The sequence below is a fragment of the Camelus bactrianus genome, chromosome 28 (genome assembly GCF_048773025.1).
Source record: "Camelus bactrianus isolate YW-2024 breed Bactrian camel chromosome 28, ASM4877302v1, whole genome shotgun sequence".
NCBI lineage: Eukaryota > Metazoa > Chordata > Mammalia > Artiodactyla > Camelidae > Camelus > Camelus bactrianus.
The window spans coordinates 9,568,632-9,594,633 of NC_133566.1; the positions used below are offsets into that span (position 1 = coordinate 9,568,632).

Below are 26,002 nucleotides of genomic sequence, written 5' to 3' on the forward strand. Positions count from 1 at the left end.
AGGTGTTGGTCTGATAAGTTCTCACTGGTTCTTGTGCAGGGACGACTCTGGAGACGCTGGACCATCTGGGGCAGAAGCAACACCGCACTGCAGAATGAAAGCCTCGTTTCACAGCTCAACCAAGATGGACAGGCGTACGGACAGACAAAGAAACCGTGGCAAAATTAGCAGTTGAATACAAGTGACGGGGCACAGGGCTTCACCAGGTTTTTTCATCTTTTCTCCTTGTTTGAAAACATTCCCGTCGGGCTGGTGTGAGGCAGAAGGTCTGGCTATTGCTAACAGCCTCCTGAGGTTTCCTAGAACGGGTAATATTCCCACTCCACATAGAGAACATCTTTCCAGGTCGATAGCTGTGCGTTGTCCTCAGAGCAGTCACCGCCAGGCGGGCTGGAGGCTTGAGCCCCTCCTGGTGCAGCCCAAATGCACGAGGGAGGAGGCGGAGGCCCTCCTGAGAGGGATGTGCAGGGTCAGGGCAGGCGAGCGAGAGGACCTGGCCGCCATGCCAGGGCACACAGGGCGATGCTGGGCCTCACCCCCGCCCTCTGGGGACCTCTGTCTGAGCTGGGCTCTGGCCGTGCACCCTGGTCCCACCCACCAGATGCCAGTCCACCTCCCTGGGCTGGGGCCACCAAACCGTCTCCAGACATTGACAAAGCCCTGGGGGGCACACGCAAGGGCCCCCACCCCTGTGAGACAGCCCTTCCTGCCCCTCTACCCACATGCCAGCTCAGAGTCTGATTTTAGATCATTTGTCCCCTGGATGTTTAAATCACCTCGTCTCGCATTGTTGAATAATCTATTCTTTGGGGCCATAAATTTTACCACCACGTATACGCTACTGTAGCTGTGATCTCATGGGGTGAGATCATGGGGGAGTTATTTTATCTTTTCATTTACAACACACTCAGTCAATGTCACGGTCGCAGAAGGTCCCGGAAGCGACCCACCCTGCATCCAGGAGGGACCTCCGAAGGGGCTGCTCAGGGGACTGAGAGATGAACCCCACGCTCCTGGGACCGGAGGTCCAGGAAGGGCCAGCGCAGAGTCTTGAAGACGCCGGGGAGCCCTGCTGGGTGGGGGACCACAATAGGAGCCCAGGCACCAGGTTCCGGCAGGCCCACTGTCCACCAAAAACACAAATCAGGGATCATTAAGAGCGTGAAACCTCCAGCTCGGGGGCCTCGAGAGCCCCTGGTGCTCTGTTACCTGCTGGGCACCTGGGCGTCTGAGTCCCGAGTCTCTTCCAGGAACGGGGCCTTGTTTGCTCCTAGGGAAGTGCCTGGCCTCCTCCTTCACTGAAGATGGGCCCCCGAGAGGCCGCCCCCTGCCCCGGGACAGGAAGCTGGCAGGTGGCCAAGGCAGGACGGTCTGGCTCCCCCTCCAGATGGCACGGCGGCCGTCTTTCTGTGCCCGCGGACTCCTCTGCAAGGAGACAGTGCCCCGCACGGCTGATAGCTAACCAATTCACTTGTGACCAGGACCACGGGGCCTGGGGCGCAGAGGCCACTGTGCTGTGTCCAGGGCAGCAGAGGACACTCCGGGCTCGCCTGCACCTGCGTGCAGGAGCCCCACCCGGGGTGTGGCCCCAAAAGTCAGAGTCAGGCCATGGGAGTCAGTACGACCCCCTGCTGAGTCCCGGCACCAAGGGGCCTGAAAGGGTTGGGGCAGGTCCTGCCGGGGACTCTCCCACCCCCAGCACAAGTCATCCCAGGGTCCACCAACGTCACTGCCCAGACCCAGCAGATTCAGATGGGTCCATGGCCACAGCACGGCGACGGCCTCACAGGTGCGCGGCTGGTCCTGGGAGCACCGTCCAGATCCAGGCCGGCAACCTGGGCCGCCCTCACCAGGGGCAAAGCCGGGCCTTCCCAGCACACGCGCTAGGAGCTGGTCTAGTGCCGCCAAGCCTGGCTGCCCCAGGGAGGCAGCAGGAACCACAGTCAGGCTGAGGGCGGCACAGCAGGGGTCAAACAACCGCAAACACCAGGGCAGGACCCCGGCCAGGGCCACATGCTGGGCCACAGGGTGAGGGTGGCCCAGTGTGGCCCGCAGTCAGCCTCCACCCCACTCTCCGAGGTGGCCTGCGATATCCCGGGAAAGACCACCCCTACAGCCACTTGACATGCCTCCAGGGTAGACGGGGGTTCCAGATAGCCGGCTCCCCCGCCAGACCAGCTCATGACCTTGAATGAGACCCAGCCCTTCTTGGCCCCTGAGAGGCTTCGAACAAGATGGCCTGAAGACGGCAACTGTGCACCGTTAACATACAGGGATTTCCGCTTTTGAAAACTGCGTGTCCACAGATCAGCAAACACAGGTCCCAGGAAACTTTCAGAAGGCCTGCAGATGGACACGTCACCCTCCCTTTCCACTGTGGGACGGGTGCTGGCAGCCAGGCGAGTCAGCCCCCGGAGGAGGGAGGGAACCGAGAAAGCTTCCGTCGCCGGGCTTACTCTGTCTCAGAGTCAAGCAAGTGCAGCACAGTAAGTTCAGAAGTCCAACAGCCCACGGGCGTCCAGAGGCTATTTTAAACACCTTATCAGAATTCCAGGTCAAGTGAGTACCTGAGAAACCGAAAATAGCAAGTGCTCTGAAAACTAAGACGCTACACGGAGCCACCTGGCGCAGTCAGAGGCTGCCTGCGGGGAGAGAGGCATCTTTCCAGACAAGGACCCAAAAATAGCTCCAGCGAGAGAAACCCGCCGCACAAGCTGGGGCTCCGTGCGAACGGGGACTTAGTTAAGCAGGTCCCCAAGCGAAACAGCTCCTTCAGTGCCAGCGCGGAAGGAGCGGGGTGCCCGCGCTGGACACTGGGAGCAGCAGCGGACAGGGGTCCGCAGGCCGGGTCACCCGTCTCCCCTCCTCCCTGACCACCCGCCTGGGCGCTGGAGGAGCCTGGCCCCCGCCCGGCCACATCAGCCAGTGGGCAGGGACATGAGCCTGCATCAGGATGGGCCCTGGGATAGGGTGGCTGCCCCTTGAGACCAGGAGGGGACGGCAGGGGGGAACTTCACCAGGGAGGGGCTCAGTCAGGGGTCCCAGCCTGAGCCCAGGACCTTCCTGTGGGAGGGAGGGCCGTGGTCTTGAGGCTCCCCCATCACATGCTCACCACCAACACCTTTCCTGGAACCCAGGGCCCGAGGACATCACTAGAACATCCTGGCCTGGGGACTCACACTCAGGCAGCTCTCAGAGCTCACAGAGGAACCAGGCCTCCTCTGCCACAGCAGGACTGTGGCCCTTGGACCCCACACGGCTGGCCAGGCATTGTCACCCACTGGCCGCGACCCCGAGAGAGTCCTAGGATTAGCCAGACCCTGACTTTGACCCAACATTTTCCCTGAATTTCCAGCTGGTTCTCATGGGAGAAAAAGTGATTTCGGTCTCAAAACGGAGTGAATATTTATCTTTCTGTACAATGGTCACAAGCAAACATAGAGGTGGAAACGACCCAATGTCCATCACTTGGTGACGGATAAACACAACGCGGCATCATCCACACAGAGGAATATTCCTCAGCCGTGAAAAGGAGTGGTTCCTGCCCCAAAGGACGAGCCTTGAAAACCTCAGCCAAGTGAAAGAAGCTGGGCACAGAAGGCCACCTGCCACACGGAAACCCAGCACAGGGAAGTCTGCAGCCGCGGGAAGTGGTGGCCCACGGCTGCGGACGGAGGGGCTCTGGAGGTGATGGAAACGTTTTAATGTTGACTGTGTGGCGGCTGCACAAGTCTCTGAACGAGCACTGAACTGTACACTTCATGTGAGCTGGATGGCATGTAAATTAAAACCAATAAAGCCGCTGAAAAAACTGCAGACAAAGAAGTGACCAGGGGTATATTTTCTCCCTCTTGGCGCCTCTTCCCGGGGAGCGTGGATTGTTCAACCTAATTCCAGATCTCTTAAACCAGGAGGCCTCTGGTATGTCCTTGGGGGTCCAAAACACCATCGTTAGAAATACTGAGAAAATTTTCTTCATAATTTGTATCTATTACCTCTGTTCACTCACCCCTGAGCCAGGCTACGTGATTTCTTCCCACATGGACATTTCAGTCATCAGTACACTGGTACCACGGCTGCCCCGGGCTCCACGTCAAGTCACAGGCGCCTTCATCACTACCCCCGACTTTGTGCACTGCCCTTGACTAAACACGGCCACCGAAGATGTACGTGGCATCTCACAGAAGAATGTCATAAATTAAAAATTCATGAAACCAGGACACACAGGCACGTGTCAGTACCTGCACGACGAGCTGAAGTGACTCCAGCGTCCATTCAGATTCATCAGAGTCGGAGCTCACGGTCACCGCACAGACCTGCACCGTGGCGCCCCAGCCGGCGGAGGCCCAGAGGGACTGGCCGCGTTCCATCACGTCAGTGGGCACCCAGGGAGGGTGTGGGTCTCCCCATGCCCAGGCTGCCCAGAATGACCAGGAACAGCTGGGCAACGGGCCGGGGTCGCCCCAAACCACTGATTCACACTTGGCCCTACTTTTTGTCCAAACAGGATTCACAGTAGGGACTCAACGGTCAAGAAGACCAACGCCTGCGCCCTGGGGGCCACTCGAGTCCCCAGAGACCCTCACCCAGGCCTCCGTCGGTCAGTAGACACCCCTTCACTTCACACCCGCTTTCCTAAGCACGCGCCCTCCCTGTTGCCCACCAAGGGCCGCCGTCCCCACCTCCTCCTCCCTGCCCTTGGCACACGAGGCCTCCTCGACACCTCCCCCCGTTTCTCCCCGATTTCACCACAGCCACTTCTTGCTACAGCCACACAGGTCAGACTGCACGTGTCTGGAAAGCGTAAAATATTTCTCAGCTGGTTTTTACAGAAGAGTTGCTGGCTCTCGTATTAAAGCAATTATCAGAATTAACTGGAGTTATCTCCCTCACAGAAACGTTTACTTCAGGTGGGCAAAACACTACACTGCATGTTTTCCATCACATGTAGAACAGTGCTTTGCAATCAAATGTTTTCTGAGTTGGTTACTCTCCAGAAAACGATTAATTTGAGCCTCAGTCTTGTGTGTTATACCTACTGGTCACCCCGTCCCAGGGGTCAGGTCATCCGCCTGGAAAAGGAAGAGACACCAGACACTTGGTGAATTTTTTCAAACAGTTTGCAGGTAACTTCACGTGCACGCAGGCTGTGGAAATAAAACAGTACAAGAAACGTGCCCCAGTCGCCATGAGCATCAGGAGCAACGACAGGTTGGCCGTTTGCCGTCTCCATCAGCCACCTGCTCACTCAGAGCCGAAAACTCCACAGGATAAGGATCAACGTTCTGCAACTTTATGACCCATCAGCAACAACCTGTAACAGCAAGGTGCCCATGTGACCGTAAGAGCGGGATTCTCTTCGCAGCTTCCGTTAGAACTCACAGATGCAAACCAGCCCATTGCGGGAAGGTTTAAAGCAAGGGCCGTGAGCGTCAGAAGCACTGGGAAGCTGCCCACCGCAGTCCCGCCACCCTCCTTCCCAGCGGCGGACAGATCGCTCGGGGCACCATGGCTCCGGTTCCCAGCGTGTCTGCTCCCCAGGCCCTCGCGCGCATGTTTGTTCCCGGCCTGACGCCAACCCGGGCCCCCCCGGGGTGGGAGGACCCGTACCTGTGCCCTGAGGTGGGGGGCCCTCCCGAGGGATTGGAAGAGACGGTCAGGACCGCTCAGCCCTCCAGACATGCAGCCAAGAGTGATGCAAACATGAAAGCTATTTTCTGGGCTTTTGATTCAACGTTGGTTATTTAACAGGACCGAGTCAATGTAATTCCAGGGAATACGTGTGTGATAAACTAGGAAGTCATTTGGTGGGAGATGTGAACGATGAGAACACTGACAGAAATGACAAGGCATTTCTGTTTTGCTAAATAAAACTCTTTGTGGAGAAACTACAGTCTGGTTGCGAGGGTCATTTTTCTCCAGGAGGGATGACAAGGAAGCGACATGGAAAGTGGGGAGGGTCAAGCACATAACACGCCCCCGCCGGGGGCGAAGCACGCAGCCGGGCCCCCCAGAGTCAGGTGTCACCCCAGTCCTCCTGAGACACCCGAGGCCGGGCTATCACTGCAGCATCGCACGCAGCTTTCCACCCAGGAGACACCGGACCCTCTGCGGGTGCGCGGGAGCCCCGGGTCTGGGCTGGAGCTGGGGTCCCCCGCCCCACGTCCTCCCTCAGGCCCAGGGAGGCTGGAGCTGCCTCCCTCCCACAGAAGCAGCCTCTGTTCTTCAGACTGAAAAGAGCACTTCAGACGTATTTTCCGACTCTTTTATTAAATACAAAAAGTGCTAGAATAAAAGCCCCAGAAAAGCAAACACTTTCTCCCTTTCAACTGCACTTAAGGGAGCAGCCAGGAAGCAGGAGCCATTTCTACTGTGTTCACGGATGTCGATAAATAGCCAAATTGCGGTATTTTGCTTTTGCGACGGGGCCGCCCCCAAAGCCTCAAAAGCCACACTGACAGCAGCACCACGAGCTGTGATGGTGAAAATTTGAAGCTGAATGAAGCACTCTGCAAGGAACCACTCCCCCAGCAGCCGGACGAGGGGCCTCCCCTCCTGAGAGAGGAGGGGACCACTGACCCCTCAGCAGCCTGGAGGTGCAGACGTGTCTCGTCCCAGAAGGACAGCAGCCCCCTGGAGCTGAGGAGGAGGGGGACAGCGCAAGACACACTGCAGACCAGACGGTCTTCTCTTGCTTCTGTAAGAGCTGTGTCCAGAAGCAAGAGCCAGAGTCAGGGGGCCGGGGGTGCTGTGACTCTGGCGGCAGGGAGCCCCAGGGCCCTGGGGTCTGGGTCTCAGAGTCTCTGGGTCTCCACTGCTGTAACCACACCTGTTTTCCCGCTAGCCCAACCCAGGGCCCTCCAGGGAGTGCACCTCCCCCTACCCAGGGCCTAGGGAGCCATCGCCCCGTCTCCTGCTGAGGCAAGGCAGTTAACCATGCAACGAGCCAACTTGATCACATAAAATCGCAGTTTCATATCCCGGATGAGTCTTGTTCACCTAAAGTGCACGACGCTGCCCACCTCCTGCCAGCTCCTCTTCTTCCCCCGGAGCCGAGCGCGGGAACAAACGGGGTCCTGGGCCGTCCCATCCAGGCTCGGCCGGGCCCTCTCTGCCGGGGACCCCCACCCGACCCTCAGACCCGCATGCCTGGCCTCAGGGTGTCTGCGCCGCTCTGTGCCCCAGGTGAATGAGACTTCCTTCCCAATCTGCCCAGCCAACGGGCCTCTTCAGATAAGGATGTGAAGCACGTTCCCAAAGAAACAAACAGAGGTCGCCCCCCTCCTCTGAAGCCCTAACGGCCAGAGTCCTCCTCTGTCTGAAACAAACGCACACACACTGAGCTTGCCTTACGTGGGGCTTCTTACGTCAGGACCTGACAACCTGCCCAGTCTCCCATGACTCTGGTCGATTCACATCCCTAATAGCGATCAGAGAACATTCCAGATGCAGCATCACCAGTGGGTCTAATCTACTCAGGTCACATGTGACTGTCCTGGGGGCAGACCCCACGTCCCAGAGCGACCAGGCACCCAGCACAGCACAGGCCAGACATGTGCGTCTCCACCTACAGATGAGAAAACCAGGACCTGAAACGCTGGTGAGTGAGGAGCGGGGGTCCCCCGGGGACACTGGGCACCAGGCCCAGGAAAGGAATGTGGTTTAGACTAAGGATGGAAAGGGCTCCATCTAGTCCAGCTGTACCCAGTTACCCATCCCTGAGCTGACCGGTCCCCACGTGGAGCCGGCAGACGATGAAAATGGCCTGGACCGGGATTCCACGTCCCCAGCTGCGCAAGGAGTCAGGCGGAGTCCCAGCAGCTCCAACCGCCTCTCGCCCACCTAGTCACACCGCCCTCCTACGCGCTGGGCCTCGTGTCCAGAACCAGAGCAGGGAATTCAAACCCAATGTGGCTGTTTCCCTATCCCCGCAGTGACACCCACGCCCTGGGCGGAGACACCCACAACCCTCCCTCCCGTCGCACCGGCAGCCTCCAGGCACAAAGGACACAAACCCGTTTACTACACATGCTCTTTCTGGTGAAAACCACACACGGACACACGGTGTTTTTTACTGTCTAAAAGAAAAGGCACATTTCTCTCCTCCAAAACCTCCACACACAGTGTCCATTTCCATATCTTACGCTGAGAAGATAATCCCAAACCACTGTCTCAGGAGTTTCCATGAAGTCATCACTTAACTCGTTTGTTAACTCAGTGAATGTGCATGTTCATTTCACTGGAACAATCATTTCGCTCATTGAACATTTTGTGCTGCCAGAGACACCTATGAAACCCAATAAGCGGTTCCCAGAGCTACAGAACATGCCAATTAAAGATGTTAATTAGATCTAAGTGAGCAACACAAGGAATGCACCATGAGGATTCCAGGAGGGAGGAAAGGGTGCCCCGTGTCATCAAAGTTACACAGCAGGACGCTGCGGAGCGGGAAGCCGGGGAGGGCGCTTCTCTGGGCCGGCGGAGCCTCGCCTGGACTGTTCGCATGTGGCGGGACAGGCGGAAGGGGCAGCGCCTTAGTGCAGGGTGAGCGTTGTTTGCTTTGCTTATACTCAAGGAGGAAACATGTTTGGACAGTTAGGAGAAGGATCTGGGCGGTTAGGTCTGCTGCCTTTCTGAGTACGCGAGGTGCTCTGGGAGGTAGAAGCACCAATCAGAGAAGCCTCTTCCTCCCGAGAAACTTCTTGTTTAGGAAGGAAGCCCCACCTCAAAGGAGAAGGACGGATCAGACAAACAAGTCATCAGACACTCAGCCAAACAAACCAAGCGTGGTCTCCTGGCTGTGACACGCCCCACGTCTAAACCCGCAGAGGACCAGCTGAGGGGCTCCTGTGACCTTCCCCTGGGGCATCCCTGTCCCCAGTTGCTCAGAGGGTTAGACTCCTTTACAGGAGCAGGGTCTCGGCGAGGTCTGGACCCCCAGGCGGCCCTCCTCCCGCGCCCACCCCAACACATCTGGACCCCTGTTCCTGCTCTAGACCTTGACTCTAACCTGTGGGGGTCACATCCCCCCAGGAGAATCCAACAGTCCCAGGAGAACAGGAGCTCCACAAGTAATCACAGCATCAACTTCGCACACGGTCCTGGGGTCACGGGGCCCCCAAGTCTGTCCACGGACCCTCTAGGGAGCCATGGTCCCAAGTTAAGAAACCCTTTTCCCAACCATTTCATGTCCAATGAGTTCCTGCCTGCTTGTTACATTCACTGCTTCCCACACAAGTGCCCTTATAGACGTGAAAGCCCCCGCCATGCATGGCTCTCCTGTTCTCCAGCCCCAGGCTGAGCGTGCACCCTTCCTGTTAGCACCCCTCCAAGGGGCCCCAGATAAGGGAGCTGTCCCCCTCATCCCGGCCCAGGGCTGGGAGTGTCTCCAAGGAAAGACCTCTCCAAGATGAACGTCACCATCGCTGACAGGTAGGTCCCTATGCCCAGTAAAGAGAACTTCTTGTCTCAGATTTGGGGACATTAAAGAATGTCACCCGGCAGGCAGGTGACAGAGCTAGAAGAAGCCTGACCCCCGCCCAGGGAAGGGCTCGCTGCTCCGCCCCTCGGTCTGGCCCCCAGTTCTCTCATCTTCCCACCTCCATGGTGCTGGTGGGGCCGTCCCCTCTCAGCCAAAACACAGAGCCTCTACATGACCTCACCCCCAATGACCCACCCCACCTCCGGCCACAAGGCTCCTTCTCCCCCAAACACACATCATCTCTGCCCACAGCCATCCAGCAATGCCCATCCCGGGACGTAGGTTCCAGGCCGAGCCTGGCTTCCACCCACGTTGCGCCTGCTGACCGGCTTCTACACCCCTCCAGCCTTTAGACCCAGAAATTGTGAACCACGTGGTCTCAACATACCTCTGCAGGCGGAGTTCCACCTAGTCGGAGACCCTCTCCCGTTACTCATCCTTCTTCTTCCAAAGCACCTCCGTCCAGCCCTCCCTGAAGTGACCTTTCCATAACTGGCTCCCTCCTCTGCATCTCATGTATTTTATGAACTTCGACAATGACCACTTAACTCGAGCTTTGCAAAATAACTATGCTACAGTCTGTTTTCCTCCCGACTAGATTGTATGTTCAAAGGCTATTACCCTCTGAATTCCCAGCACTTAGCGCTACGCAGGCACCCGGGAACGCAGGCTGAGTAAGTGAATTTTCCCAGCGTGTTAACCCAAAGTAGAAGGAGACGGGGTCGGGGGAGGTCTCCCGTGGATATAAATACAGACAGTCGTGGGGCCTCGTGCGTCTCCCCCACTTGCTCACTGAAGCGTTTTAATCTAAGTGATCCAGATACGTGAAGTATTAGCATAAAATGTTCAAAGAACTCCCAGGAAAAAGAAATCAGCACTTACCCCGGAAATAATTAAAACGCAAAACTAAGATGCATGTTAAAAACTAGTCTACTGGCATGACAGCTAAGAGCTGGTGAAAAATGAATTAACCCCTATTAAGGTCGTGCTGTTCAAAACTGCCCACCTCAATCTAAAGTTCACCTACCTGGAAAAATCCACAAGTGGAGGCAACCTTGTCCCTTTACCGATTCTGGAGATCCTTAAAAATAAATTTCTGCTCAGAGCTCACTTTTAAGTCAAAGCAACAACCAAGATCTCATCTGCTGCCCTCTGAGCAGTCAGGGGACTGGGCTTGTGAAGAGGAGCCATGAGCCCACCTTGTCTGCGCTCTGGAAACGCTGGGTTAGTGAACAAACAAATTTGCAAACACCTGCCAGTCCACGAATCTGACAAACAGACCAGAGCCGAGAACTCTGTCTACCTCAGGGGTGAAACCCTCCAACCTCACCAGCCTTCACGTCTCCATAAGCCGACCTCCTCTGTTCCCTGAACAGGGTGACGTACAGACCCCTCAGAGAGCCGTCAAGACAAAGTGACACCAAGGCCAGGTCACCAAAGGGGGAAGTGATCAAACGTGAGCACCAGGGTCGTGGAGGGAAGTCCCACCGTCCAGGCGCCAAACTGGCCTCAGCCCTGACTCTGGAACTGGGGATTCCGATCCAGTCGGGGTGTGAGCAGGTCTGGGGCTTCCGTGGGACTGACCGGGAGCGCACTTCCTGGTCACCTCTCAGAACACATGCGTGTGGGTTTTTAAAATTGTCAGACTCAATAAAGCCCACAGACAACTGCACATTAAGTGTCTTGGGAAGAGGCAGAAACCACTTCCCTTGTAGGCAACTGGACGGAACCTCTCTGTCAGATGATATGAGTTTGAACAAGCCCAAAAGACAGCCCAAAGTATGCGGAGAGAGAGAATGTCAAGGCTCTTGAGGGTCCTGACACCGCCTGGGCTGTGCCCTCGCAGTCTGCCCAGCCTGCCCGCAGGGAGCCGTCCTGCACAGCCGCCAAGTTCCCACCTTGTCCTCTGAACGGCCAGTAGAATCTCCCACCTCAAATGAAAACTAGTGCAGCCACTATGGAGGACAGTATGGCGGTTCCTTAAAAAACTACAAATAGACTTATCAGATTATCCAGCAACCGCACACCTGGGCATATATCCAGAAAAAAACTCTCATTTGTAAAGACACATGCACCCCAGTGTTCACAGGAGCACTATTTACAAAAGTACCCCAGCACCCCAGCCCTCAGGTGCAGATCTCAGCCACCAACTGCAGTGAGGTTTTGTGAAGGCAGGAATGAGATGAAATTAAATTGAAAACATCCAGCACCCTGGCTGTACACAGGGCCGTCTCCTCCTTGTCTCCTTTCTCCAAAACAAAGCACCTGACACTCCTCTCCGCCTGGGTGCCTGTCACAGACACCATACAACGCCCACCACTCCTGGAACTGCTAGGCATCCACCGCCTCTTGCTGGCGGCCCAGCCGTGTGCTGAGGGCCCCTGGGGGCACCGCACGCCTGTGGGAGACCGGGAGACGCTGCGTCGAACGAGCCAGGCTGTTTCTGTGTCTGTCTGTTGATGTTTCGTCCAATTCAGCCCAAACCGGGGTTTCCATGCCTCCCGGACTCATGCCCACGGCCTTAACCTAACAGCTGCTTTAAAGGGTGTAAGAACTGACCCACACCTGAGTCCACGTCCCTGGTGGGAACTTTCCAGAGCAGAAGAGCTGAGTTCCACATCCCTCCCAGGGGGACAGTGGCTTCCAGCCCACCTGGCACTGGGCTGATAAAGGACAGGCCTCAGTCTTCTCAAGGACTTTCAATTGTCTAGTATAAGAACATTGTCTATGGATTACAAAGAGAACTCAACGGCTTTTTTTACCCTAAATTAATCCAATTAGACTATAGAATTTTATGATTACATCTCCGGTGAACCTGAAATCTGTCAACTCACACTTTACTCACAGTCCCTGCCGGCATCCCCACGACCCTGGCCTTGACCCTGACGACGTGACCTCCGGGGATCAGAGACTCAACTCCGCCCCTGCGAGGTCTCGGCCGTGGCCCCGAGCCCATCACACAGGGCCGCGGACGCCTGGGGTATGCATGGTTCTCCCCTTCCACCCAGACAGCGGGCGGTGGACGCCGGTAGGGGCACAGGCGGCCAGACAGCACTCGAAACCAAGTGAGCCCAGCTCCCCCGTCTGTGCCGTCCCGGGGAGGGAGCGCTCCGTCTGGAGTCTGTGAGATGCTAGGAGGCCCGGGCCAAGGAGAGGGTCCGAAGTGACTGTCCACACAGCTACCAACAGCAGCCGGATTAACAACTGAAGTGTCTGCCAGACGCTGGATTCTGATTAAACAGTCTGGAGCTCCAGCCAAGGCCCCGTGGGACAGGCGGGCTCCAGGCGTCCGACAGAGAGGTCTGAACAGTCAGGTGGACGGCGGCCGGGGGGGGGGGGTTCGCTGCCCCCGCCCAGAGCCCACGGCTGAATAAGCCACGAAGGGGAGGAAGGGAGGGGCTTGGAGCCGAAGCTGGGAAGTGCCGACGAGTGTCAGACCAGTGCTCAGCTGGGCTCTGCCTGCTCCACAAGAACAAAAATAGCTGCTTTTTTGGTAAAGTCGCCAATCAGAACCGTTCTGCCAGCTGTTGAGTTGCCTAAAATAGCTTTTTAAAACCACGGTGGCCGCTGTCACTACAAATACTGGAGACTTAAGAGGACACCAGCTGTCCTGCCGAGCAGCAGCCGGTCTGGAAACACAGCAGCAGACGCATGAGTCAAATGCACGCGCTCCACGTCCCGCTCAAGTCACGGGGAGCATTTCAGCCTGGGAAACGATCCTGCGCACGTCTTTAACGCTGTGGTTCCTGCCTGACTGATGCCACCCCTAATTACACATCATCACGCACTTCACTGCAATCTAATGGGTCTATTACTCATCACAGCGGCCCCGGCAGCAGCCGTGTTCCCAGGAGCCAATCTCACCCTCCCTTTGCTGGTCACGTGCCCCCGCCTGCACGTGCAGAAATCCGCACACACTTCCAGCCGCAGCATCGTGCCGGTCTGTCCAGAAGACTGCCCCACGATGCCAGCTTTCCTCCGGGCCCCGGGCAGCTGTGAGTGGCACTTGGGCCTGGCCCGGCAGCTCTCACATCCCCGGCCCTCACGCCACCCGCTCTGCCCAGCTGTGCCCAGAAGGCCAGCTGCCGCCCGCATCCTGCAGCTACAGGGGTGGAACCAGCGTCCCTCCTGCAGGACGGACAGGGCCGTCCACCCCGATGACACAGGGCGAGGTGCCAGGTGAGACTAAGGCCAGCAGAAAGAAGAACCTCCCCAAACCTTGTTCAAAGGGACGAACTGCTGACCAAATTAATACCTGTGACCACGTAACGTATACAGAGACCAGTGTGAGCGTGTGTTCCATGTGTGCGTGTAGGTACGTGCAGAAACCTACTTACATACACGGCACGTGCTCACTACTGAGGGAAAATGAACCAGTCGGGCTCTGATTCTGGACGTGTCACCTAAACAACTGATGTTAAGTTAACACTTCTCACACTTAGGAGAAAACTCAACTCACTCGACCAAGTGCCCTGAGAACTAGGAGCAGAAAATTACAACTGGAAAGGTCACTTAGTGGACAGTTAAGAAATAAATCCCTTTTGAAAGACCTGGGACTCGTGATAGTGGGAGACCGTGCACGCCCCTCTTGAGTAACTGACGTGGCACCTTCCTCTGGACCTCTGTGGGCCTGTGTTTAGAATTCCACTCTGCGCAGGGAGACAGCGCATCCGCATGGGCTTCTTCTCAGACGTGTGCACCAAGCAGCAGGCAGAAATAATAAATAATGCAGACGGGGTGCTCCCTCACTGTGCGTGGCCACCATGCTGCCCGAGGGTGCCCCCGCTCTGGGCTCCCCAAGGGCGGCTGCACTGACCTCTGCTCGTGAGCCTCGCAGTGGAGGCCGACGCTGTGGTCTAAGGACAGGCCCCTCTAAGGAGGCACGGTCCACACCTGTCTTTTGGACAAGAAGAAAATCCACTCCCTGACTCACTGCAGGGTTCCCAGGAGGGAAAAGGACCAGAGACGAGACAGGAAGGGAGACAACATGCTTGAACAATGCACAGGGAGGCCAGAGCCTCCAGGAGGCTGGGGCTGGAGGGGAGGCCCCCAGAGGGTCAAGGAGCAGAGCCGACAGACAGGGAGCCAAGAAGAGCTCGTGGGCAGGGCCTTGAGAGGAATGGGGCTAAAGAATGCGGTGAGGACGGGGGCTCCTAGAACGGGAACCCTGCGGCACAGGGGCCAGGAGACACGGTGGGGAGGGTGTCAGGGCGGAGGGTCTGCAGACACAGGGGCAGCCCCACTGAGGGGTGGCTGTGGGGTCGCAAGGAGCCTCTTTCAGTCCCCCCTCCCCCTGTGCTGGGGATGCTGAGAACCGAGTGGGCTGGGGGGGGGTCGTTATATACCCCGAGCACCCTGAGTGTCTGGCTCCAGTGGGTGATGTGGAAACCAGAGGAATGGGACATCCGAAGGGGGGAGGAAAGGGTGAAAAAGGCTCTCCAGCTGCAGGCTCTGGGGGGCCTCAACCCTGTCCCCAGGTCCCTCCTGGGGTCCCAGCCCGACTGCCGGGGGTCACACATTCCAACGCTTATTATTATGAAAACCCAAGGCTCAGGAGTCACACCAGCCCCCAGCCCACGGCCCCCGCGCTTACTGCACAGCCAGCTCCTCCGACAGGGGCTCATCAGCCCACAACCCAGAGGTGCCCGTGCTCTGCTCAGCTGCCACCTTGCAGGCGGGGATCCTGCAGCACAGATGGCACACTGTGCCCAGCACTGGCCGGGGCACACGGCGAGGCCCACGCAGCCCTCCAGGCGCAGGCGTGACCATCACCAGGTCAGCTGCGGATTCCTGTTCCCGTGCACAAATGCTGGGACAGCATGGACCTGACCCTGATGAACTTGCAACCTGCACAGGGGAGGAAACCCCAGACCCCAAAGGCAATCAGGGACTAGGCTCTGGAGAAGCACAGACATCCCGTGAGAATGGGGGATATTATGGCCTGGGTGCACAGGGCAGTCAGGTCAGCGACACCGGGTCAGTGCTGGGAGGTAAACGGGGGACAGAGGGTGAGTGCAGGGCAGTGGGGGCACAGGTGTGTAAGAAGCAAGTCTTGGTGGTCACCACCCCTGCCTCTGCTCTGTAGCATCCCAAGGACACAGGAGGGAGGCTCAGACAGACTGGCGGCGAAGGTGGGGTCTCACGCAAGCAAAGGGCAGGTGATGATTGGGGATGAAGGGCAGGCCGGTTACTGGCCATGCAGCAGGGGCCAGTGTGCAGGACGAGGGGCCGAGAACCTGCCTGAGGGAAGAGGAGGGACCTGTGACCCAAGCGTAATCTCAGGACAGTTGCCTGGGGAGGGGCCCAGCGGACAGGCCAGAGCAGCACCATCCTGGCGGGGAGTGTGGCGCGGACCCGGCTGACTCAGGTCCTGACTCGAGAGCAGAAAGTCATAGAGTTAACTGTCCCCTGGAGAGAGTCGTGCTAGACCGTGATGACCCAGACACAGCTGATGAGGGAAAATCAAAGCTGACCCCCAGCCCCAGGGTGGCAACACCAGCTCAGGCTCATCATCTCCCTCATCAGACAGCCCTGCCAGGATGGGAGCCTGCCCGGAGCCTCCAGGGAACCAGAGTGTGGGGCCCACAGCCCTGCTGTGAGCACAGGACCAGCCCAGGGCCCGCCTCCCCTTTCCCCTCCGGCCCTCACTCCCGGGACGAAGGTTCTCTGCTCGACCGTGTCTTTCGCTCGGTGCCCCTGACCCTCACGCCCGCTTCTGCTGTGGCTGCACTCGGCCAGGTCCAGGGCATGAGGACAGCCCTGAGCCAGGAGGGCCCCAGCCGCAGGAGGCAGGGCTCCAGAGACACTTGTCACTCTTGAAATTTCTTGCCCATTTTTATTTCTGGCCTCAAACAAATCCCAAAGGCTGTTTCCACACTTGCTATTTGGGTTGAAAAACCAAAAAGCAGTATTTCCAAAAATTGGCTTCTGAGCACAAAAGGCCACCCTGCTTCTCACGTTCACCCCCTCCACCCTCCCAGCTCACAGATCCTCAGCCCGAGGGCAGCCCAGGCCCCGAGGGATCAGGGTACAAGGTCAAAGCCGAGAGGCTCGGGGAGATGAAGTCTGCTTATTCCAGGACTCCAGGCGGTTTTTACCCAAACTCGTCATCCACGCCCCATCCTCACAGCATTTACTCAGTAAGTTTCTTTAAATCGACTTACTGTTTATTTAACTTTGCTCCAAATCAAACCTCATGTAACTGCCATAATATTATTTTAATAGACTACTTGGCATAAATAGATCATTAAGATAAACAGACATTAACATAAAGCTTATCCCCCACCAGGTGCTGCTGGGGACACCGCAGCCACCATGGCAACCCCACCGGGAACACCAGCACCCTGAGGACTTGTCTGTGCGCCAGGTCACACTCCACCAGCAGGAGGCCACGCCTACCCATGCCTGTCAACACAGCAATCGTCACCTTGGAAATTGACACCCTTGGAAATGCCTCAACCTGACAGAATTCCCCGGAAGTTTAGAGAGAGTGTCCTCTGCCGACAGCCCCTTCCCCTCATCAGGACAAACCCTCGGTGCTTCCTTCCCTCGGCAGCAACCGCCATCGCTTCCCAAGAGGGCCGGTCAAAAGCCAACCTTCAGAAACCGAACCTCGGCCCGAGGCAGCTCCTCCCCTGGGAAGGGACTGGGCCTGCTGACCCGGGGCCACCGCAGACCCACTGCACGAAGGCTGTCTTCAGGAACCATGCTTTGTCGCAGGGAAAACTGGCCAGCTCTTCTGGGAAGGTGCCCGGGTGGCCCCTCTGAGATGTGGGCACCATCTGCGTGGACGGTCACTGTCTCGTCCTCACAGCAGCTGTGTTTGAGATGCAGCCTCCACAGACGATGGATCACACCAAGAGCGGATGGCGGGGCCTCGCCCACAGCCCCAGGCGTCCCACACCCAGGAAGGGACACACCGTCCTCATGGAAGGACACACCACAACCTGAAGAGCCACCCGGCGTTTCCTGGCTGTGAGGTCCCAGGACAGGGCTCTAGCTCCGTCAGAACCCAAGACCTGTCCCTCATTTGAGATGTCGGGGCAACAACTTAACTCCAGGAAAAAACAAGTTTCCAAGGGGAAACACCTGCGGTCCAGGAGACCCCCACCAGCTCCTGGCTCACCCAACAGCGACACCAGACAGTCCCCAAATCCAGAAGAACCCTTCAGTACAAACGCAGCCACAGAATCCGCAAGGGCACCGACCTGTCATTCCGCACCTGTCCAATCACTGCTGGTGACAGAGCGAACCCACGGCAGACGAAGGTGAGCTCCCACGCTACATGCCTCAAGGTGATGTTAGTTTGGCACAGGCCACCTGCCTGCGCGGGTCCCAACACCACACAAATACACTGGCTTTCATTACCTTCAGATTTGCTTGGGAAAGGAAATGGGTGCAATCTTTAAGTTACGGAGAATTGGGAGTGTGATTGCAAAGTGTTAAGGAGTCCAGTGGTTTATCCACGAACAGTGGAGATTTATTTCCTACAGAGGAGTTTCTAGAACACACGTAGGGATAAGGTGGAGGTGCCTCGATGTCATGAAGAAGGAAGGAACGCACAGCAGCTGCTTTGAAAACGAGCCTGGTGCTCCACTGGCTGGCAAGGTGGCAAGGTGGCAAGGAAGTCCTGTGCCACCTTCCAGAGACCTAAATACTTCTTGTCCCAATACCTTGGTGCCGGCTGCAGGGCCTGGCACACAGTAGGTACTCAGATACGCACTCAGTGAGCTGCTGCATGATGGCCCCACTGCCACCCAGCGTTCCCAACACCCCTGCCCCACTCGGCGCTCCACAACAATCCACACCTGCTCCTGGTGCCAGTGTGTTTTTAAATGCCTCTCACTGTCCTGTGGACCTAAATCCCTGCAGCGAATTCTAATTCACTTAAATGCACATAAATTCACATGAGCAGCACACACATCCCATCAAGCAGAGATGCAAGGATCATCATATCTTACTTTGCAGGTGATGGCCATGATCAGTCACACCTAAACACATGGCAGCATCTCTCAATGTCCATGAGCCACCAAGGCCGGAGTCCAGCTCAAAGAAGCCGCAACCGCTGAGTACAATTCAAACTGCTGCCACCTCATTCACTGCTTTATTCCAGCTTCTCTTGGAGGGAGGAGGGGCCACGTCACGGGTTTTAAACTGTTCACCACTGCTGATCCTCTGTTCAACACCCTCGTCTTTTAAGGCTGGTTAGATTTCCAACAGGACACACATCACACACGTGTTTCTAATCCATCAGATCTCAAGATCTTCCCAGCAAGGCAAATCTGATGAAAAGTGACCTTGGCCTCTCAAAGTGCCACCAAGAGCATTTCCCTGTAATGGAGTCCTTGCTGAGGTTTTACTTCAAAAACATACCTCGAAAAAGAGCATGTTAACTAAAAATAGAGATGCAATGCAGACTGAACTGAAATGCACACCAGAAACAACCCAGTGCTACTGACAGCCCCCCTCCAGCACCACCGACTGGCACACGCAGAACAGAGGGCCTGCGGATGTGCGATCGTCCTGCAGGCGAGGGCAGCGTGGACAAGCCAGCCCACCCTGCAGACGAGGCAGGGTGTCCCTCTCAGCAGAGCCCCAGCCAGTGAGGCAGTGCAAACCAGGACTCCTCCCGGATGCCTTCCTGAACACAGACAGTGCTTCCAACCTTTCTTCAGTCCAGTGGCGCTTGTAAGGCTCGAGAACACTGCCTCCAACAACAAAGATAAAACTTGGAAGTAAGTTAAAGGTGAAACAAACAGACTGAGGCCCTCGGATTAGACGTCAACACTCAATAATCCGGTCACCATAACTCGGCCAGGGCGCTGACTGACTGGTGGTGGCTGTGAGAGGCTTCTGAGTGGGCAGCCAGGAGCTAGTGGGTCCAGAGTCCACCCCAAGTCCGGGGCCCCTGAGCGAGGGGTCTCAGAGCCTTGGCTCCACATCCACATGACCAGCTGCTCATCAGGAAGAACGGACACCCGCACGGCCCACCTGGCCCCACACACCGCGGGCGGGATCGGCGCCACACCCAGGGCCCTTCTGCAGACACGTCCCAGACGACTTTGCCATCACAAGGGCAGGCATCTGCCTCTTGCGCTCAGACCACAGCCACCTGCGCCCCTGTCCAGGAGCGGCCGGAGCTTTTCTCTGGAGCCCTCGTTACACCCAAGACCAAACCACAGGAGCAGCCCTGCAGACGCAGCAGAGCTGGACACGGGGGGCCGGGCCTGAGCCCTGCCAGCTCCCTGACTTTGCCCAAACAGCAGTCTCTCTGGGTCTCAGAGCAGTCATGAGGCCACCACTTCTCAGGACGGTGGCAGCACCTGGCCACTGTCAATCAGAGAATCTCTACACAAGCTGCCCAGCTGTGGATGACAGAACACGGTGATGCCCTCCAGACTCACGGAGCAGCTGAGCCAGCCACCGCCCCACTGCCTCCCCAGGACGGCCTGGGTGTCCATCCCCACAGACCTGTCCCTCCAGGGGAGGCCCATGTTCACCAGGAATCCACTGTCTGGATTCCCAAGCACGTTTCTGCACGTGTACTCTATACACTTATATACGAATATAAACTTTAATTAAATATTATGTAGACCAAAGAAGTCTGAGTGCAAAAAAGCCTCACTCTTTGGAAAACCATGGTGCCCACTTAGGAACGACTCACCAAAGAGACCTCTTTTCAAACTGTTAAATTGGCAAGAGCAAAAACAGGAAATATCGAGGGGGAATTATTTAAAATCTCCCTCCACTCAGAATTCTTTGAAAAGTCTGTTCATTCTCAGTCCATTTGAAAGAAATAAATAGAAGATCATAAATTATGACTGTGGTTTAAACTAGAAGAACAACTTGGAACTCAAAGAAAAGTCTTGCATCAAAAAATGGTAAATGCATGTGTGTGTGTTTATGAGATAAAATACCTAATAGATGTCTGTGTGATTCTCCACATAATTTGACTGTTTCCATTACTGGGTCCCAACACACTGGCCGAAGATACACAGAGGTTTCCAATTGAAATACACCCCCAAGTACCTGCAACGAACTAATCAGGCTCTAGAGCCTATGTTTTACACCAGCAAAAGTACCTCCCGAGCTTTCTACAGTTCTTTAATTGTGATGACGTCCTTCCTTTAACCTTCCCAGGGCTCTGACTGGCACCAGCCCCGTGCTGCCTGGAGCCTCCTCTGCAGAGGGTTTCGACCCTGAACGCCAGCTCCAGCAGGGACACACCGTCTGGCTCACCCAGGGTGGTGTCCGGCCGTGTAGGGATGCAGCAAGTTCTGTGTACGCCCAGGTAGAAGACGAGGGATTTCCCCAAAACAATCACTCCCCCCAAATTGGCACTGTCTGATATTAGAGCTTTATGCAGACACACTGAAAGCACCGTTCAAATTATTCAGCTGGGAACCACAGACCCTCTTAGAAAGACAAGCTGGCCTGAAGACCTCCTTTGAGGCTAGTTAGGGTGTTCAAAGGGTCACCTGCTAAATTGTAAAGCAAAACAAAAAAAGCGAGGCTGATAAACTCAGCCACTGCAATGGTCGCGGTGAGACAGGCCTTCTGGGCGGCTTTAAGCAGCAGCACAGTGCTGGCCAGCGGGCTAACAGCCTTGGGCCGTGGACACCGTGAGTTCGTACAAGTCCCAGGGCAGCATAATTAACTGATCTAAAGGCCTTGTCTCAAACGGTACAGCTCAGAGCACAGCTCTGCCAAGCAGGTGGGAAGGTCCATGAAACTTGGGGAAAAGGTACAGGTAAAAGTGTTTCATGAACCAAACAGGAGTGAGTACGTTCTGTGCGGACGCGTCCCTAACAGCTACTGTAACTAAACTAACAAACCATCCAAGCAGATATCCGTTTATCACCCACCTGAAAAGTCCACACGCCCCAACAGGTCCAAAGGAAGGTTGGAGATGCTTCCTACTGGGAAACGGGGGCTGTCTTCTGTTTACAGTCACCGACTTCTAAGGCATTTGTGGTCCTCGCTGAGAACGAGTGCCCGGCTATTAAACAATACGCAACAAGATCCAGCCTCCGTCCTTGCTGTGAATCCCAGTTACTCCTCTGGGCGGTCAAGGACCAGAGCCGATTTGGAGGTGATGTTCAGCTGAAGGCGTTGCCCACCACACTCCCAGGGATGTTGACGGGGCAGCCCTCTGTGAGGACGTCTGGTTGTCCCGGAAGACTCCCACCAACTACTAAAAATCAAAGAGCGGAAAGGCTAGGTGACGCTACAGTCCTCACTTCCACTCCTTTTTCTTTCTTCTCTGAAAATGATCAAACATAACATTGGATTTAATTTCTAGGACCCCAGCTTAGTCCCAGTGAGGGGCAGGGGATGCTGTGAAGAAGACTAAGGGTCACACTTAGATGATAACAAACAGGAAAAAAGAAATGTGCTCCAGTGTCACCTAAGCTCAGACAGCCCTGGGCACAGTCTGATCACTACCCGTGTCCAGAGAGAACATCAACCAATCACGCCAAAATCCAGGCGACAAAAAGCTAATTCCCTGGTACTAAGCATCATTACTAAAAGTTGTACGTTCAACCCCTTCCCAAATTTCTTTAAACGCTACAAAGGTCACAGATTCTGGGAGCTGCCAGATGCTACCTCCCACCCTCCTGATCAATTTGACTCGCCAAACATCCTCCCTGGAAGTGTCATGCCAAAGACTATCCAGCTCTCCAAGCAGGAAGAGGTAACCCTCTTATTTTACAAATAAAGACCTTTAATGATAACGCCTCAAATAATAACGCAGGGAGGAAAGAAACGCTTGAAAATGTGTGACAGAACACTTGTAACTGGGTTGAATCACAATGAAAACCAAATGAACACAATTCCCCTTGAGCAGGGATCCCAAGTAGAAAAATTCCTTGACTATTCTTGAGGGTCTAGTCTCCCCAGCCCACAGGAAAAACCCAGTTTGGCAAAGTCTGACTTTCACCTCTGACACAGCACCCAAGGACTTCAGTTCTAACCTCAGAGGCACTGCAGTGCTGAGCAGTTCGGACGAAGAACTGTCCCTCATCTCGGCACCACCCATAGGGGAAGGATTATTTAAACAGTTAATGCACCGTGAAAGCTTTAAAAGGCCAAAAGGAGAGGAATCTGGTTGTCTTTCTAAAATGAATGGCACTTTACAATAAATCAGCAACCCTTTAAATGAGCTTTTCTGCATTTAAAGAGAACACAAAACATGAGTAGCACCTCTCGCCTCACTTACTCCAGCACCCCGTGGGCCTGCCTCCCCCAGCAACAGCTCCTGAGGTGGCAGAGGGTGTGAAATGACACACTAACCAGCTTTTGAAACCAAATCGCCAGAACCCTCAAGACAAGGTCTTTGACTGAAACAGAAGCCGTCTACTCTGTACAATGTGGCTACACCAATAAAAACCCTCAAATAAAAACCGCGCGGGAAGGCAGTGGGCCTGCGAGCCCGGGGAGGACCAGAGAGGACCAGGGCTGACCGACAGGCCAAGTCCAAGAGGGGCTGAGCCAAACACTCCCGGTCTCCAGGTGAACAACTCCCTCCCGCAGCCCCAGTCACTTACTTGCCTTCCTGCCTGATCTCCCTTCCCAGACACCAGGCAGGAGGCCCACACTCTTCCCAAAGGCCAGACCTGGGAAAGCACTGACTTCAGTCCCAGTGGGCAAGGTTTGTGCAGAGGGTTCACTGGAGGGGTCCAGAAGAAGAAGGCTGCACCCGGGGAGATGGAAGCCCAGCAAAGTTAAAATGTGGAGAAAGAGGCCCAGCCCGGAGAGGGGCTGGAGGAGGGCGATGGGAGGCAGAGGGAGGATGTGGTGCAGCCACACACACAGGTGGCAAGGTTCTCTGGGACCACAGGCCACCATCAAGCAGGTGCAGGTGGAGGGAAAGGGATTCCAGAGGGAGAGGATGGGTGGGCAGCAGGTGCCAACTAGAAGTGCAGAGGGGAAGGGGGCAGGATGGGAGCACGCAGCGTCCTAGAATTGTTAAGTGGGGCTTGAAGGGTTGCGCTCTCAAGGCCCTGGAGAAAAGCAAGTCGAAAAGAAGAGCAAGGCACAGGCCACCGTGGAGCACTTCTGGTCCGCTGTCCTTCCTCACTGCCCACCCCTCTCAGTGAAGCTCATACTCACCTTCGCCAGGGGCGCGCTCCTGCCAGTCGCCAGCTCGCGCAGGCTGGCGGTGGCGCTGGTCGCCGCGGAGAGGAGGACCGGAGAGCCAGGGGCGCTGCCCCCGCAATCCCCGTGCGCCGAGGCCGCCTCCGGGCTGGAGCCGAGGCCCGGGCCCGGGCTAGGACCAGGACGCGCGGGCGGGCTGCCGCCCGGGCTGGCGCCGGCGCGGGGACGCTGGCGGATGCCGTCCAGCAGGCGCACCAGCAGGATGTTGGCGGGCAGCTCGTCCACGCCGCAGCCCACCAGGATGCGGCACTCCGGGCAGCGCAGCTCGTGCCGCGAGCACACGATGCTCTCCAGGCAGCGGCGGCAGAAGGTGTGCTGGCAGGGCAGCACCTTGGCCGTCGTGTCCAGGCGCTCCAGACACACGGAGCACTCCAGCAGGTCCAGCAGCGACGACTCGTCCATGTCCCTGCCCAGCCTGTCGCCGTCGCCCTCGCTCTGCGCAGCGGCGGCCGCCCTGGACGCGCACAGCCTGGGCGCTCCGAGTAGCATGGGGGCGGCACCGGCGGCCGCGCGCACCTCTAGGTCCCGGGGCCGCACCTCTAGGTCCCGGGGCCGTTGCGGGAGCCGCTGCGGGCAGTGGGCGCCAGGGTCGCGCCCGGACGGCCGCTGGGGGACCGAGATACGCCGCGACTTCCTTCCCTGAGGCTGGCGGCGCCAAGTGGCGCCGACCCGCCTGCGTGGCAGGGACCGGAGCTCCGAGCCCTGCGAGCCCCCTCCGGACCGCCGAGCCCACCCAGTTCTTCCGCGCGCGCCGCCCGCGTATGCAGGCTACACCTGTCCTCCCGCGAGTCCGCCCCGCACGGTGTCCAGCGGCGCCACCGGGCGGGCACGACACCCGGCGGCTCTGCGCCAGCAGCGGCCAGTCCGATCTTCGGGGAGGCGGGGGCGCAGCGTGCGCGCTCCCCCGCACGGCCTCTGTGCTCCCAGGGCTTGCGGGCGAGTCGCTGCCCGGCGGGTGTAGCCGGACCCCTCCTCGTCCTCGGCCGCGAGCACGTGCGCGGGGAGCGCGCCGAGGTCACGGTCACTGCAGGGCGCCGGGAAGGGGCAGCGCGCTCTGGGCCTGACTCCTCCTGGGCGCACGCCGGCCACCAGTCCTGCCCTTATGGAGCCTCCAGAGCCCCCAGGAACTCCGCTGCGCTCTCCCGCGCAGGCCTAGGCCTGTCCCCTCTGGCGCCCGAGCCTCCCTCCGCTCTCCGTGAACCTCGGAGCGGGGTGTTTCCGCCTGACGCCGCCGCGAAGGAAAGTTCGGGCGGCGCTATCCCGACTGCCTCCCGGGGCAAAGCCGATCAGCAGCTTGGGGACGCAGCCAACACCCGGGCATCCTCGACGACGGCCCGGTCCGCTACCCGGCGGCGCGCGGAAGTGACAGCCCTGGAGCCGGGGTGGGCGCAGGGCGCCGCGCAAAGCGGAGGGGAAGGCGCTGGGGTCCTCCCGGGGACGCGGGTCCGAGACTGCGCCTCTGCCCGCCAGACCCCAGGCTCGCGCAGGGCGCCCCGGAGGACCCGCTCGACCCCTCCTCGGGAGGCACAGGCGAGGGGAGCTGCGGTCTCCTTCCCAGCGCCCGCCTTCGGGTGCGTCAGAGCGACGCAAGAGCGCACGGACAGGGGGGCCGCGGCCGGTGGCTGAGATTCCCTGCCGAGCGCTGCCCCCTCGCGGCCGCTCCGCGCCCAGCCCGCGGCCTGCGCAGCCTGGTCCATCTGGTCTACGGCTGGATGCCGGACTGCACGGCCCCCGACGAGGCTGAGACAAGCTCTGGAGGGCGCGCCAGCGGGTCAGGCTAACTTGTTTGTGAAGTAAAGTGGGGCCTTTTTTACTTTTCAAGGAGAAGGTAATCTTTATTTAGGCTTCTGTGCCGAGAACGCCCATCTGTATCTTTTTATTTAATCCTCTGAACAGCCCTGTGAGATCATGTTTTTAATTTCATTTTACATGTGAGGAAGGTGAGGGTTATAGCTATGAAATCATTGAGGCTGGATTTTGTTGGTCTTTGTGTCTCCAGAACCAAACACATGGGAAAGATCACAGTCCACTGCAACACAAGCTCCTGAGAGGCATGGACTTCTACACTGTAATATCCCCAGTAACTCGGGCAAAGCCTGGGGAACACACAGTGGATGTTCAGCAAATATTTATGAAATTAAGAAACAGTCTCCAAATCATCGCCTACAGGTGATTTAAATGCACATCTCAGCACCTCAATTCCAGCTGTCCTGAGTCTCACACCCAGTCCAAGAACTAAGGCTGACAGTTTGAGAAAACTTTGCTCCTGACTTCTGACGGCCGCAGGAGCCCTGCCCCACCTGCCCTCGGACTCTGTCCTGGTGTGCAAGGTGCGTGGTCGTTCACATCAGCACTGCTGGTGTG

General features: G+C 57.2%; 1 protein-coding gene across 3 annotated transcripts in view; it reads right to left on the reverse strand.

The window, feature by feature from the left end:
- Positions 1–25,225, reverse strand: part of SH3RF3 (SH3 domain containing ring finger 3) — a 116,949-nt gene extending 91,724 nt beyond the window's left edge. For 2 of the 3 annotated variants that reach the window (XM_074354484.1, XM_074354483.1), the window contains exon 1: positions 23,594–25,225. In XM_074354484.1, the coding sequence (XP_074210585.1) occupies positions 23,594–24,127 (534 nt within the window). In that variant the 5' untranslated portion in view covers positions 24,128–25,225. The remainder of the gene's footprint in view (positions 1–23,593) is intronic. The other variant, XM_074354485.1, reaches the window with a different exon arrangement.
- Between the last annotated feature and the right edge of the window lie 777 nt (positions 25,226–26,002).